Here is a 15468-nt window from a genome sequence, read left to right on the forward strand (position 1 = left end):
TGGTTCGTATGCTCAGACGCAACTTGCTCCTAGCCTGTTCTCAGAAGCCAGGACTCTTCTCTTTCATCTGAGTGTTAGATGCTGTTCCAGTGATGAGAAAAGATGAGAAATTTTGCTAGTGCTGGTCTAAATTTAATGGAAGGTCATTATGACAGCGTGGGTGGAGGTAATGATCCCCCTCTCTGTGTGTTAAGCCTGCTGTTAAGGATGCTTGACAAAGCCAGACAAAACCATAGCTAACCTGATTTAGTGTGATGATAGTCCTTCTTCAAGCAAGAGGTTGGTCTAGAGATCTCTAGAGGTGCCTTCTAACCGATATTTCTGTAGTGTGTAAACAGGCACTCCTGGATCACAGTTTTGGATTTGGATGGACATACAAGGTGTAGAAGTCCTGTCTCTTTGTCTGGCTCCTAAGATCTAACACTATTCAGGTTCTTGTGACAATGTATAATTCCCATTTTCATTCTGAATCTATCTGATTTTTCCTTGAGTTGAATTTAATAAGTCTCAAGGCACTGTTTCCTGACAGCTGATTTTTCTGGAGATTAAAGATAGTCTGTCAACTTCTTATGTCTCAGTTCTTTTTTTTAACCTAGTATCTGAAGTTTCATCCAGTGGGTAACCTGCTTTTTTGGGGGGATCATCTGTTGGGGGTATATGTCTCAGTCAGGCATGGGGCAGCAGTTAGAGAGATGTACAGAGTGTTGCGGCAGTGTCTCCCTTGCTGCAGGAACCCAAGGGCCAGAGACAACTATCCCATGGACTGAGCAGCTCCGCCAAGCACATAGGGTAGAGGAGCTGGAGAGATGATGGTGTCATGGTGTGAATGCTTGATTTGCCAGCTGAAAAAAAGTGGAAAATCAGGTAGATTAAAACAGAAAGCATAAAATTTGAAGGTGTGCAACCTCTGCAATGTTAAAAAAAACTCAGCTGCAGTTCTCCAGTTATCTGAGCCTTGGACATGGTGGGAACAGATGTTCTGTGTAAAGGCAGGCAAGATTCAAGCTGCTTAAAATATAAGCATTTTAGTATTTGGTTACAAAATCAAATTTGGCCTAACTTGCAAATTCATAGATAAATTGTTCAAGTTAAATTGTTACCAACAGAATGTGAAAATCTTTGAAATGTCATTAATCAATGATGTTATTCCAAGATTATATTTTATCATCATGTAACACTGCAGAAAATTGGCAGGAATGAAAAATGATTACGACAGAAAATCCTGCAAAATATGTAAACATTTCCTTTGTTTCACATAGCATTAATATAGGGAGTAAATTTTTCAACCTGGGACAATAAATGTTAAATAATCTGATGCTCAAAGTCATCGGAGAACATGAAGAGTTATCTGAAAATATCCCCAAGCGAATCTAAAGTGACAGGAAGATTTTGAAGTAGAAGCTGGAGAGCCAAGGAGTCTGAGATTGAACATACTGTGGGGGGCTTGCTGGAATAGGACCAATGAGATTCAGTAAAGGGAATGAGTGAGGTTAAGAAAGAGCTGACTGAATTAAAAAGGAATGCATTCCTTCTGAGAGAAGGAAAAAAATCAAAAATTTTTTAGAAGATTTGAATAACTACCCAACACTTCCTTGATTCAAGGGGAATACAAGAACAGTTCAACACTAGTGAAATTAAATATTCAGTGAGAGAAGTAACTTGAACAGACAAGGATCTGATAGATTTCCTAAATGAAAGCCAATGTGGGAAAAGACTATACGAGGATGAACAAAACACTGCTTGAATTCTGAATTGGAGCAGGCATGGAGTGCTGAGTCTGACATGCATTTTAAGACTTTGCAGACTTGACAGGAACCCATTAAGAGACATAAATATACATACAGTATGAGTTGCAGTTAGCACCACAGCTTTATGGTAGAGACAATATGGACAACTAGGGTATTCTCATTCAAGTTTGAGGGATTTTATTAGGTATTCCTTTTGAATAAAATAACTTCTTGATGTTTATTTTAAGTTCCTCTTCCTTCCTCTTTGTACTGTGACTCTGGGATTGCTGATTAGACCCTTTTCTGTCTGAAATATAGAGATGGGTCATTCTTTCTCCACTTTGCACGGTTGTTCTTCATATTAAGTAATATGTTCAGATCAGATGAGATTTAATAATTCTGCAACCTTCATGTGAAAGACATATGCAAAGATAAATGTAGTCTGGAAACCTTCAGAATCTACTCAACAGGTTAATGAGCATAAGTCTGTAAGCCTGCACAATATACAAACTACTGGTTTCGGCAATTTTAAGTATATCAGACTTGGTAATGTGATTAACCTGTTCAAGAAATTACCGTTCTTATTCAGAAATGTTTATTCTCATGCCAAACCCACTGATAACACTTACGTCACCCTTTTCCCCACTTCAGCTCTGTGGTCACTGAAATCAATGTTTTGCTTCTTACTCTAGTGCGAGTAGGATCAAGCCAATGGCTTTCAAACCCTACTGACTAAGGCAGAAATGCTCACTGTTCAACTCTTTTATTAACACAGACTCATTTTGACACTCAACAATTCAGCCATTTTTTTTTCAGTTGAAAAAGAGACATGTTTGGCCATGAATCAAGTGCCTTTTATATGTGTGTATCCTTCTTAAGCCTCAAAAGGATTACCAGCTTCCTTTCTCTGTTATTTTAGTTATAAATTGATTCAATATAAAATACAATTTGAGGCTATCACATTCCCTTCCCAAGGCTTAATTTTCTCTGGCAACATGACTAAGGTGTGTCAAACAATAACAATCCACATGAATCGTGCACTAGAAGGTGATCAAAAGATTTTGTTCAAACACATATATAAATCTCAAGAAAGATTATGGAATATACCTGTATCCTTTATATGCTGAGATAGATAATTTATTACTTCTAATCCTGCAGATTGTATTTATATCTATTCACACTCAGGAGTTTGTCTGAATGGTTTTACTGCATACTTACTCTGTCAACAGCAGTCTTAGATTTCTGACATGCAGCCCACTAAGTTTTAGATCTTATATCTATTGAACACACCTGTGAATTGAATTCCATCTTGAAAATAGGTTTTATTTACACCACATTATATCAAATATAATTTATGTCAGTTTCTACTTTTGTGACCAGTTATCCTGCTGGGTGAAGATAGCAGTATCATTTCAGAGAAAGAGACTGTTAATTTCTAGGTGAGTTAGAAACAAAGAGCCATTTGTGTCTCCCGACTGTGTAACCAAAAGGAGCAATTGTAGCCTGGACTCATCCTACACAATCATGGGAACTGGTAAGTAAAGTTCCTGTGTCAACTGGGTTCAAGGAAATCCTTGGGAAATAGATATTTTACTGTTTTATACTCTTAAAGCCTGTGAAATTGGAACCTTCTACTCTAAAATGTTATTGCCTCAAGTAGGGGGAAAAGTAAATTTTCTTGCACAGTGGGATGCTAAGCCTGCAGCTCCCGCCTCACAAAAAGCAGAAATAGTGTTTCTACTTCCATATACATCATGCTGGAAATGTACCTGTGTAAACTATGTTTAAACAGCCTAACATAAAATAAGACCAACTTTCTGGAACTATAAGGAGGAAAGAGTAGTTAACTTCAAAAGATCATTGCAAGAATATTGATAGAGGTGGGAAAACAAAACTATATTCATCCTGACTCTCTCTACAATTCAAGTTCAAGAACATGAATGTTCTGGGTCTGTGATATGTATATGCAAGGATCATCCAGTCAATCTCAGTCAACACGTCTATTATTTAGACACAGAGAAACTGTTCATTATAAAGAACGTGATTTTTCGCAAGAGACCATGTGGGGCAGTACAGGACTCTGAAGTAAGCTTGGCAGCTGAAAGCAGCCAGGCACCTTCCCCCATTCTCTTCAAAATGCTAGACACACTTTTCTGAGACTTGTCCTCCAGTAATAAACACAAACAGTAAAGGCATTTGAAAGAAAAGTTTAAAAGAAAATTGTAAAGAAACCAGTTATGCAATTTTGCTTCTGAGCTAGGGTGGGGGAAGGAGAAATTACCATTCCTGGAGACCAGTCTCCCATTGCACTGGAAAGTGCCTGGGCATTATCATATGTTCTCTTTAATTCTAGCTTAGACTGCAAAAGATATCACTCTCCTGAGCAATGCGTCAGCACACCAACTGGAAATTGTTGTTCCCAAGAACAACAGGGCAGAGAGGTTGTGCAAGAGGTCATTAGTTCAATTCAGTACAAAGTTAAAGAGAGTGACAGTCATGGATTGCTTGAGCTAATTTGGCTGACTTTGTGCTAAGTTAGACCAAAAATGCTCTCATGTTCTGTTCCATCAGCTTTTCTGTGGGACAAGTAGCCTTCAGCCTAAAACCGGAAATGAACAGCTCAAATTAGGCCTAAAACCTGCCAGCCATTTGCAAAGCAAATAGTGGTTAAGACTTAAGAGAACACAGAGTAAGAATTGAAGCAAAATAGAGAAGACTGGAGTTGGTTTTCATCAGTTTGAGACATCTGAAAATGCCTTCTTAGACAACTTTAGAGGATTAATGTGTTTCATTCTCTGCACTGATTATGGAGCATTTATTATAGATACATGAAAGTTTACCATAAAGATTAGAATATATTTTATAATTTTAAGAAAATCCAGTATTCATTATTTAATGGTATGTGGGATATATTATGTTTGCTGCAAAGCAAGAAACATCATTTATGCAGGGTATTGTTATTAAATTGTAGGTAAATCCACTCATCAGGGAAAGATTAACCATATAATGAGAAGGAGGGAGAGAGAGGGGGAGAAAAAGAGAGCAAGAGAGAGGTGGGGAGGGAGAGAGGAAGAGGAAAAGAGAGAGAACACCTCCGTTTATTGTCAATGAGTATGGAGACCTGCACATTCAGATATGCGTTTTCCTGCACTCTACTCTGCTTGAAGGCTATGAAAGATCTATTACTACAAATTTAAATTAGAGGTTTTGAAATAAGAAGTGACTGATGATGAAACAACCAAGATGACTACATTTTTCTACTCTAGAGGATGCACCAGTGTTTTACTATATCAAATGCAATATCATTGTGGAATAATATGCTGCATAAATGTAGCACCAGAACATTTTTCAACAACAAATTCATCTAGGATATATATTAAATAATTTTTAAATCTTTTTTTCGTTTGCAGCCCCCTGAATACATTCCAAAGGAGATATACTCTCCTCATACAGCAAAATTGACTGATAACTTTTGCTTTTCTTAGCTTGCTTTTCTTAGCTATCTGACATAGCGTCCCTAGTGACAGGTTTCCAGGGTCCCAAGACCAACAAGTCAAAAGAACTAGTTACAATAAGCTACCTTCAATATGATTGCAAAATAACTGAATGATAAAAATTCATTTTTCACACAGTCATTTGTCTTGTAACTGGAAATGCGGTGTTTGAGTGTGATATTTGCAAAAGCATTCCGGTGAACTGCACTTCTACTAAAACTGCATTTTCTTACAAGTAAGTAAGGAAGAGAAAAATGACCAATTTACCTGCTAGTTGATAGATGTTGCGAGGATTTGATAAACAGGGGATAAACAGTTGCGGTATTTGGTGAGCTAACCATCTCTGGGTTTTCCTGCTGGGTTTAGATTGAAAAAGAAAATTATGTAGGATAGGATTTTTTTAGAGTGTTTAATACTGGCCTACAGGTCTCAGCAGTAACAAGGTAGGCAATGACTCATGCAGAAAACACAGTCTGAATCACACAGTATTTTCTTCACTTGGACAAACACTTCTGAACAAAGAGAAAAGTGTTTAGGATTGGTTCAAGTATTTTTAAGCTCAAGTTACAGGTTTTTAATATGTAACAGCATGTGTTCACCGATTTGAGTTTCTTAGGGAGCTCAGATGTATAGATAGGTCAGATCCAAGAAATCAATCCCAATTATTTTTTCCAGTTTTCTAATCTTCTACTGATGAATCATGAGAGGCTGAATCCCGGACCTCTCCTGTTAAGGGATAGAGAAAAATGTGCTCCAGTGGATTCAAGAATATTATTCGCAGTGCTTTGAAAAGCTTAAATATTTAGACAGGAGGGTGACTAAAACATTATCCTCTTTGCCACTAATATGGTTAGGGATTTTAACCTGAAAACTATTTTGCAATGATAACTTGAAGTTAAGCTAGTTAGGTGGCACTTTATGGATAACTAAAAGTTCCTCGTGTTAAGTTCCATATTTACTTTAGGCTGTTTTCTTAAAAACACAGTTTAAATTTATACTCATAAGAATTAAACAAAATACTGGCTAAACCCTTCTTTGTTTATAAAAACTTTTCCCCAAGGAATAAATCTCTTCTAGTTAACAATAAATTATATGGCATGTACTGCACTCAGCACTCCTTTTCATTAGGCTGATGTGCATTTCACGGCAGTGCTTTGCTGTGAGATGCCACATCACTACTTGGAAGACATTAAAAAAGTGTCAGAAGGGGAGCATAAGAAAGCTATGTTGTTGTTTCAGTTGATACCCCTCCGGACCCTCTTGTACTGTCTCTTATGTTTGTGAAACTGTGTAGCTTTCAGACTGTGTTATGAAGTTCTAATACACTGTTTAAAATGACATCTCTTTAGTTTGTTTTTACACAAGTCATTAAGTTAGAGCACTCTGTTTCTGCTGGGTTCTTAAACAGGCAATGATGGCAGTCGCGGGCCTCAGCTAGAGAGTGAGGGGACACACACTCTGTGCTGAGAGCTGCTGACCCTCTGGGAGCTTAGGAAAGCTGAAAGGTTACTGGAGTGTTTGCAAACAAAGGAAGCTAAAAACCAATTATGTTTGCTGGGATTTGTCCATATTACAGCTATGGACATGCCATCTTTGCTGACTGCCATCTTCTAATACACATGTCATAAACCTGATGAAATCATAGTTTTGCTAGCAGTAAAAAAGATTATTTTTTCCAATCATCTCCTCTATTTGTTTTATGTTCCTTCAGAGTTTTCAGCATTTTGGGACTGTTCTTGGCTTTCAATCAAGTTGTTTGGGGGAATGTCAAAACCGAAAATAGAGCAGAAAGCAAGGACTTTGCTTCATTTGTGTTAGCTTCATACAAGCATAATTCACATTAGGTTTGTCTGATTTACATTGGCATAAGCACATGTGAATCAGGCCCCAAATCCCATCCTTCATACTCCTTTCTATCTAGTCAATTAACTGCTTCTTCAAGAAATGATTGAAGATGTTACATTTACAGGAAAATGGAAGAAATACAAAGTGATTTCATACCTGTAGATTTATTGACTCTTCGGACCACCAGACCTCAAAGTCTTTTTGCAGCTTCACCTTGACTTTTTCCATAAGAAGCTGCAGGTGTTCAATCTCTACCTTCAGCCCTTTCAAGCGATTGAACATTGTTTTGTAACTAATATGAGAAGAAGAAAGTGTATTACAGATCTTCCAACACATATCTGAACAAAGCTTTATCCTATCTAGAACAGTTACAGATTTAAACTACAACAGACTATATAATAATCAGAGATGCAGGGGACACAGACAGAATGGTGGTAGGAAGAGACATCTCATATTTTGTAAGAGCTTCACTGGACAGTAAGTACAAGAAACTTACCCCACAAAGCTTTTATTTCACTAAAGAAATTAGTGAAATTCAAGTGGGATCAATATTGATTAACAATTAAAATACAGGTTCAATCAAATATGTCAATTATTTCTTTGATTTCTCAGCAGGTTACCATTAATAAACAACTGGTCGCCAGAGCCTGGATTCAGATAGGAGCTGAGACTGATTCCGCTTTCAGATGGAAGCTTCATTAACGAGGTCTCTTGGCTAACATATAGGTAGAGATTTACCAGTAGTATGAAATAGCCAGAAGTTTCCTCACAGATTGCACATAACATAAATGCTAGCAAATTACTTAGAACTGATATCCTTGCATCTATTTTCTTTTATCCTCCTGGCTACAGTGACATTAGAGCAAGGATTAGTTAACCAATGCATATTCTGCATCTCATTTACACTTTGTCAACCCTGTATAGCTTAAAGGCTTTCCTTAAGTCAAGGAAGGCAGGATATTTCTGAATCAACCAAAAAGGTTCACAATACATTTGGATTCAATCAACAGGTTTCTAACACTAATCTTCAGGGAGGACATTAAGCTATTTTTATTTATTTTCAGCCATTAGCCCAAGTATAAATTTTCCCCACTCATGTACTGTGGCATCTTACAGACAAACCAACAGCATATACACAAATTTAAAAACTATTAGTGAACCACAAAACTGACATTTTAAAAATGTCAGAGCAATCCCTGAGGGTAGCTGTGTGTACAGAATTGTAATTGGAATACACTATCAGTACAATTTATCTTCTGAAGGATGGCAGAAGTTTGAGGTGGAAGTAATACCATTTTTTTTCTTCTTCAATTTGTGTTCGAAGTTTCTCTTCTACTGGATCAAGCATATATAGCTCTTCAGAAGGACTGGAAATAGCTATAGGAGATATTATCAGATGTAAGCAATGACCGTATGATGTCAAAAGAATCAACTTTTAATTAGAATAAAAACTATTTTTTAAGAGGTAGGTGATGAAACGGGGGTCATTAACAGTTTCTATCTTCTGGAAATGTTTCTTCAAATTCCTCATTTAGGCCTTACTTAGTATGAGAGACACTCAATAATTAGTGATTTGAATCCAGCTGCTTTTAATTTTTTTTTTTTTTAGTAAAGACTGGAATATTCATTTTAGGTATGAATAAAGGTGAATTTTAACATGACAGTCCATGTTAAAAGTTTGTTTTGGGCATAAAATCCTACCAAATGCATTCAACCTGACAGTTTTGGCTACAAAGACAAGACCAGAACAGCAAAGTTGTTGTGAAAAGAAGATACAACAGTAGCTGTGCTGGTGCCTGGAAATAGAGTAACAAAAAGAAGAGTAAAAGACAAATCCTGAAGGAGAAATTAACTTTGGTAAGCAATGAATTCAGACAATTAGTATAAATAAAGAAAATGTCCTGAAACTACGTGAGAAATTTTTCAAGGTAAAGGAGAACTGAGGAAATACCTTAAGAGTAGCCTGAGTTAACCTAAGAAAGCAGCTTAGGATTTCCCTATCCGATAACAGAGCTAGTTAGCATGTGGTACACAATATGCTTATTCTGAGAGATGGCAAAACAGTCCTTCCATCATGGGTTATATGTTCAGCAGTGAAAGGAAATGTAAAGTCACCTACTAGCATTACAACAGTTTCTGTTTCTAGGATGAATGAGAACAGTTTAACGTTCCCAGGAAAACACGTTTAACGTTTTTAACTGAAGAAAAATGAAAGAAACAAAAGATTTGCTGTACAATACAGGCAAGTTTCCATCCCAGCTATTATTTCTGCCAAGAAAATAAATTCTGCGTCAACCTGTCATGAGGCCTGAGGAGTGCACCCTCTCTTCAAGGAGTGGAATTCTGTCTGGAACAAGAGGGCAGTAATGACCCCTCTCTGCCTGTCAGCGTGCCAGCTGAAACCATTAATCTTTTGCTGTAGCACCCTGTAGCTTAATACAGATGAAGCTGAAAAGCATTTTATTTCATTTAGTGTACTTAGGCCAAGGTGGACAAAGCCCATGCGCGATTCTCATTTCATACATCGAAAGGCTTTGCTAGATGTGCACATTACAAAAGAAGGATAGGGCAAAGACATTTGTGGTGGAGAGGGTACCCTCAAAAGATTAAAAAACAAACTGTTTGGAATGTTAAAGTGAACACGCAAGCCAGGAGGTGCAAACGTCACGGCAGAGGACATGCTACAACAGTGGCATTATATAACAAGGTATATCCGAACACAATGGATAATAAGAAGGCCACCATAATCATACCAGAACCTTTAAGGAAAGCAGTAAACCCTTCAATGGTTACAGGGGATCAGGATTTTCTGATTTGTCAGATTTCATCCTCAGGAGAAGGCATAATGTGGGAAAGCGCAGAGCTACACAGGGAACTTGTGGGGAGACTCTCACAGAAGCTCCTGAGACTTCATACTTGTTCTGACCTTCATGAATACACAGCATCAGGCTTGAGAGAAATGTGCTCTTGTGGAACAAACAAACAATTTAGGGAGTTACTTCCTCCCAAGTGAGCCATGCTCACAGTCCATGTGAGCATCCTTAATGTGTTTCTGTGCAAAGCCAGCCAGACTTAGCTTGAGCTGCCTTCAGCAGTGGTTAAAGGGGACTCTCCTGAGCACACTGAAGTGCCTTTGACCTATTGGCACAAGTCTGTTATGGTGTCTGAGTTCAGGAGGTAGCAGCTCTAGCCCCTTACAATGAAGGGAAATAATACAGAGTGGAAGACAGTAGCATCTTAAAATGGTAATGCTGTTTCAGAAGGGAGGACTTCCCTACATGAAAACATCACCAAATTCTGCTAGTCATTACAGAGGGATGCAAGGCCATAATATTGCAGCTTTCCTTCCCTGACTTATTTGGACGTCTAGTACTTGGAAAAATATTTTTGCACTAGCTCTGAAAGGGCAGCCAAACTTAAGTAGAATTTTGTCACTTATATATAAAAACACCAAGAAAAATGTTTTTCTGCTGCTGATTACACGCTGTAGAAGGGATTATTTGGTTGTAAGTTACCTTCAGAAATAATAAGAAAGCCTTTTATATGAGATGAATACTTCTATCACACAAAGGCCCCAGCATCCTCAACCCTGAATACAGCTACACCCATTATCTCTCGCAATATGCTGGTGATGAAAACAAGAAACACTGCTGTGGGCAAGGTGAGCAGCACAAAGTTTTGTATATATACAGAATGGAAAGAGATGAGTACACTGCAAGTCCCCATAAGGGCCCCAGCAGCAAAAATAGCATTGGACATTTCATCAGGTAAACAGCTAAAACTTAGACATCCATCACTGTGTTCCAGTCACAAAAGCAGAAGAGATCTGATCACAGTGTCAGGTGAAGTCCAGTGGTAAGTCAAGTCCAGGACAGGCCTACTTGGGCACTGCTTTGTAAGTTCTCTGGTGTCTTTTCCCATGCAGTTGCAGTATCCATTTCAGCTTTTTGTCATGCCTGCTCATTGCAACAATGTGCTTCTGAACTGAATAACATTCTACTCTAAAGACTAGACATTTTTAAATCTGCCTACTGTAATATATACAGACGAACACATGGCTCTTTCCTGATATTCCAAGCAAAAGAGATCTATGGTCTGGTGGAGTGTATTTCAACCATTTTGTTTGCTGCTGCTTCTGCCTTCTCATTCCCTGCTACTTTTTTTCTCCCCTCTCCCCTTTACCTTTCCTGAATCCCTGCAATGGCCTCTTTCTGCCCCTGGGCTCCTGCTGCTGCTGCCTCACACCCCTCTCCTCCCATCAGCCCAGGCAATTTCAGCTACAGCTGAAGCTAGGAAGCTAAGGCAGAGGTTACTGGCTCATTGTATCTAACTCATGTCTAGTGTTAGCATTCTTCAGTATGCAGGCTCAGTGTTTTTTAAAATAACATGAGAGGGACAATTGAGTGAATAGACAGTAAAACATAGAAAGCATAATGTTTACTCACAAATCTAAGATAGATACCTAAGAAGAAATACTTTCTTTTTGCTACAGGTTTTTATTCCTCTAAAAAGTTTCTTTTTATTGTATATATCTGCCTGCCCATGCAGAAACAGAAAATATTTACTAAAACATTAAATAATTTTATTTATGAATTAACTGCATATATATGAAGTACATGTAAATTACGAAAAACTGAAAATTCATGACACCAACTTTTGCCCATATACATTAAAAAATTTGCAATACATTAAAAAGTGCAGAGGTGCTACTGCTGAAATATTAACTATCAGATACAATTTCTGCAACTGCACAGAACACAAAGTGGTATCTGCTTTGTTCACTCAGGGTTGACTTTTAATTCATTGATTGACAGTTTGTCATATGAAACTTGATTGTACAGTCTAGGTCTATGCTTTTAGAGCATCAACTGAGATGAGCCATTCAGCTGATGTGCAATTATCACATGCACTCCTGGTGCCCCAGTGACCCCTTCTGGGAAACAAATGCAGTTGGTGCGATTTGATCCTGGATAATGCAGACCCAGGTTTCAGGGGTGCAGGGGAGGTATGACATGCATGTTTAGGAAAACATTGCCTCTGTGTATACTAGGGGTTTCTGTTGGCATACCTCCATCCAATTCCATACAACAGAGTTATTTTAGCAGAAGTCAGCAATGTACTCATAAGGAGTATTAGTTCCTTTACGTTAGCGTAACTGCACATACAGCTGAGCGGCAAAACTTATGAATCCTACATTGTGAAGTTTTTTGTTAAGAGTACTGAGTCACACGATGTAAAGAAGAGATTTTGACAGTGCTACATTGGGTAGTGAAATAGCTAGCAACTTTTATATTTCTCTTCAGGCTAACTGTTTTGTTTCATCTTCAGATACAACCCATTTGGTGAAGTGAGACACAAGATACGATTGATACCAGCTGCCTGCTTAAAGAGGAAGGTGAGCTTTGCATGAGTTGACACTCAGTTCGTATCATAAAGGTTTGTGGGTTTGGGGTTTTTTTTCATCAAGAAGATTGTAAGAGGCATTTTAAGACATAATGATTTTATTGTAATGTAAGGGCCAATTTTGGAGCACAGGAAGTAGTAAATTTTACAACACATTCCACATGACCAAATCACACAGTACCAGAAAGAAATGATAGCACCTGCTAACTGGATCACTCTTTCAAAGCAGTATGGCAAGCACGGATGAAAAACACTATTTTTAGCATGAGATACCAAGTGTTATCACCATAGTTTACTGCAAGCTGGCAACAACTTGAAATACTCTGGCAGATTCTTGTCTACAGTCAGAAAATTTTGCAAGAAACTTTCTGTGACCCTGAACTTTATACTCTCTGGGGTGCTCATATATTTCTCGACCTGAGTGTATCCTAGAAGTCAAACTCCTAGGGATTTATTGTCTTGTGCCTCAAATAACATTGTGCCCTGCCTTCCAGCTGTACTTTTGCAGTCAAAGATTTTCATTTTTTTCACTGCATGGTCTTGTGTTTATCTGCTTAAATTTATAGTCACTTGAAGTAACCAAATTTAGAATTGACTTCAGTATCCAGTTAATATTTTTAATGCTTTATTTATCAGCTTTGCAGCTTTTGGCAAACTCAGGCTTTAGTGCTTTCAGACTGGAGCATATGCTGTCATTTGGGTTTTTTAAAAAGAACTACCCATCCATTGTTTTTCAGGGTCAGCTTACAAGTAATTCTCCCTTTCTTCTTTCTTATTCCTCCCCTGGGCCGTGTCAACCTATGTTTGTCACCGGGCACCACATGTGTGCCTTATAAAAAAGCAAAGATGGGTATGCACAATGAAACTCAGGAGAAGATGAAAATACCCTAACGTCTGGAAGTGTTTATATTGTGGATTTTAAAGCAATTTACCCCTTATCCTAGTGGAATAGATTTTTTAAAATTTCAGCCAGTTGGTCATGAGCATACATTGAAACAGTCTGTCTTATTTTCAGCACTTTACAAGTTTGTGCATGTGTGTGGGATTAAGGGCATGTGTATTTTGTTGATTTTTATTTTTATTTTAATCACTGAATTTAGTAAAAGGGTCCATCAATATGCTGCTTTTCTTTGTATCATCGTATTGTTTGTTGTTTTGCTGGCTTAATATTGGCTCAAACTAACTGGGTTCCAATGCACACCTGGAAAGTGGAGCTATTTCTTCCAGTCTCTATGAGCTGTTTTGGCTAAATACAGACTCACACTTCAATTCCCTCAAGTTTCTTCTTTGAAACTAGTCATCTATGTATTTGCTCCTGAAAATACATGGCATATGAAACAGAAGGCATTGCCTTCATGTCAGCTGCAGTCAAGCCATAAAAGTTTCTGAAACCATTGTGGCTAAAAGTTCTCTGTTGGTTTCCAAATATACAAGTACAATATACTGAAAAAAAACCCCAAACCCAAAAAAGCAGCTTCAAGTTTAATATGTTCCATACACGCCAGTTGATCTAGTGGAATAGTAATATAGCTGGGTCTTAGAAAACCCCTACTAACTCAGATTCTTGCCTACACTTAATAAATGCATTTTATCATTTGATTACATGAGATTATTGTTGCATCATTTATCTTGTTCATAACATTAGATAAAACCATACCTGATATTTGAATGATCTTTCTCTGCCTCCCAAGAAGGGGTGTGGTTTGACATCCATAAGTTTTGAGGCTTCGTTAGCATTCATTTCTACAATATCCAAGAGCTTTCATGGGAAAAAAAGTCTCTTTGCTAAGTTTTGTCATGCTCTTCTTGAAAGAAAAGGATGGAAAATACTTCTGAAGTTGGTAGCTTATCATGAAGCTCAGCCATTAGGAATATACTGCCACCAATGCACAGACCGCAGTTGCAATAAGACAGCACCATAACTTTCGTAAAGCAATGCCCGGTCAAGATAAGAACTTGACTGAGAATAATATAGCACAACTTTACTGAGAATAAGAAATATCTAAGGGTGCTAAAGGTGCAGTCACACTGAGTGTCACAGAGCATAGAAGAGATACTGAAGCTTAGTGAATCCGTATTTCTTGCTGGGGATTCTCAGATAAGCAGATGTACAGTTCTCAGTTCGGAGAAGTGCCAGCCTTACTGTGCATAAGCAATATACATAGGCATGCACAGTAAATCCTGGACTTGCAGGTCACATTTAGGAATGCAATGCACACAGCAACTGTGGGATCAGTTCAATAGGTCTAATGTTTCTAAAAATGATGGGTGTTTTACCTGCATTCCACATGGAACTCTGGCTGTGGTTGTCAGTACAAACACTTGTGACAATGCACAAAAGCATTTATTTTGGACTGTACATTGAATTTATAGCAATGTCATTTGAAAGAATATTAAGGAAAAATAAGCATACGTGTTTTATACTTAACTGCCTCTGTTTCAGCTGTGTGTAGGTATAGATGAGTCATGCAACTGTCGTGTCACTTCAAGTTAGAGAACAAAAGAGATTTTGACCTTGATTCAAGATGTGAACGCTAACCAAACAAATGTATATGGTAGTATCAGCCTGAACAATTTTGATCTTTCTGCTACAAGGTAGTAAAAGACCTTTCATCTGCAAGAGAGAAGTAGAGGAGATGGAAAACAGAAAGGAAAAATACACCATTGTTGATGAAATCAATGTATTATGAGCATGGGGTTGCACTGTACAATGTTTAGTTTAATCCTTGCCCCAAATAAGACAAAAAGCATTGAGCCTCAAGCACCTCTATCACTGATAGATTTTGATAGAATCTGATTTTTCTTCCGCACAAATAGCAGAGAATATGTGCTAAGTCCCCACCTCAGTTAAGTATACAATAAAGACCAAAGTAGGACAGAAGTTTTGTTTCCACTCTCCCACCTGGCTACTCCATTTGCCCTCTAAAAGAGTTTCTTGAATGCTTTTCTAAATGTTGGTATGATGTATGAGTTTTCCAGAAAATTTCTGAAGCCACAAC

General features: G+C 37.9%; 1 protein-coding gene across 1 annotated transcript in view; it reads right to left on the reverse strand.

Annotated features, from left to right (window-relative positions):
- KIF6 (kinesin family member 6) overlaps positions 1–15468 on the reverse strand; it is a 175445-nt gene that overhangs the window by 4688 nt on the left and 155289 nt on the right. Inside the window, exons 17-19 of the mRNA XM_009331124.1 lie at positions 8359–8443; positions 7221–7358; positions 5489–5581 (exon numbers count right to left, since the gene is read on the reverse strand). Coding sequence (XP_009329399.1) covers positions 5489–5581; positions 7221–7358; positions 8359–8443 — 316 coding nt within the window. The remainder of the gene's footprint in view (positions 1–5488; positions 5582–7220; positions 7359–8358; positions 8444–15468) is intronic.

This window comes from Pygoscelis adeliae, unplaced genomic scaffold, assembly GCF_000699105.1.
Source record: "Pygoscelis adeliae isolate BGI_AS28 unplaced genomic scaffold, ASM69910v1 Scaffold218, whole genome shotgun sequence".
In the NCBI taxonomy this organism is placed as follows: Eukaryota; Metazoa; Chordata; class Aves; order Sphenisciformes; family Spheniscidae; genus Pygoscelis; species Pygoscelis adeliae.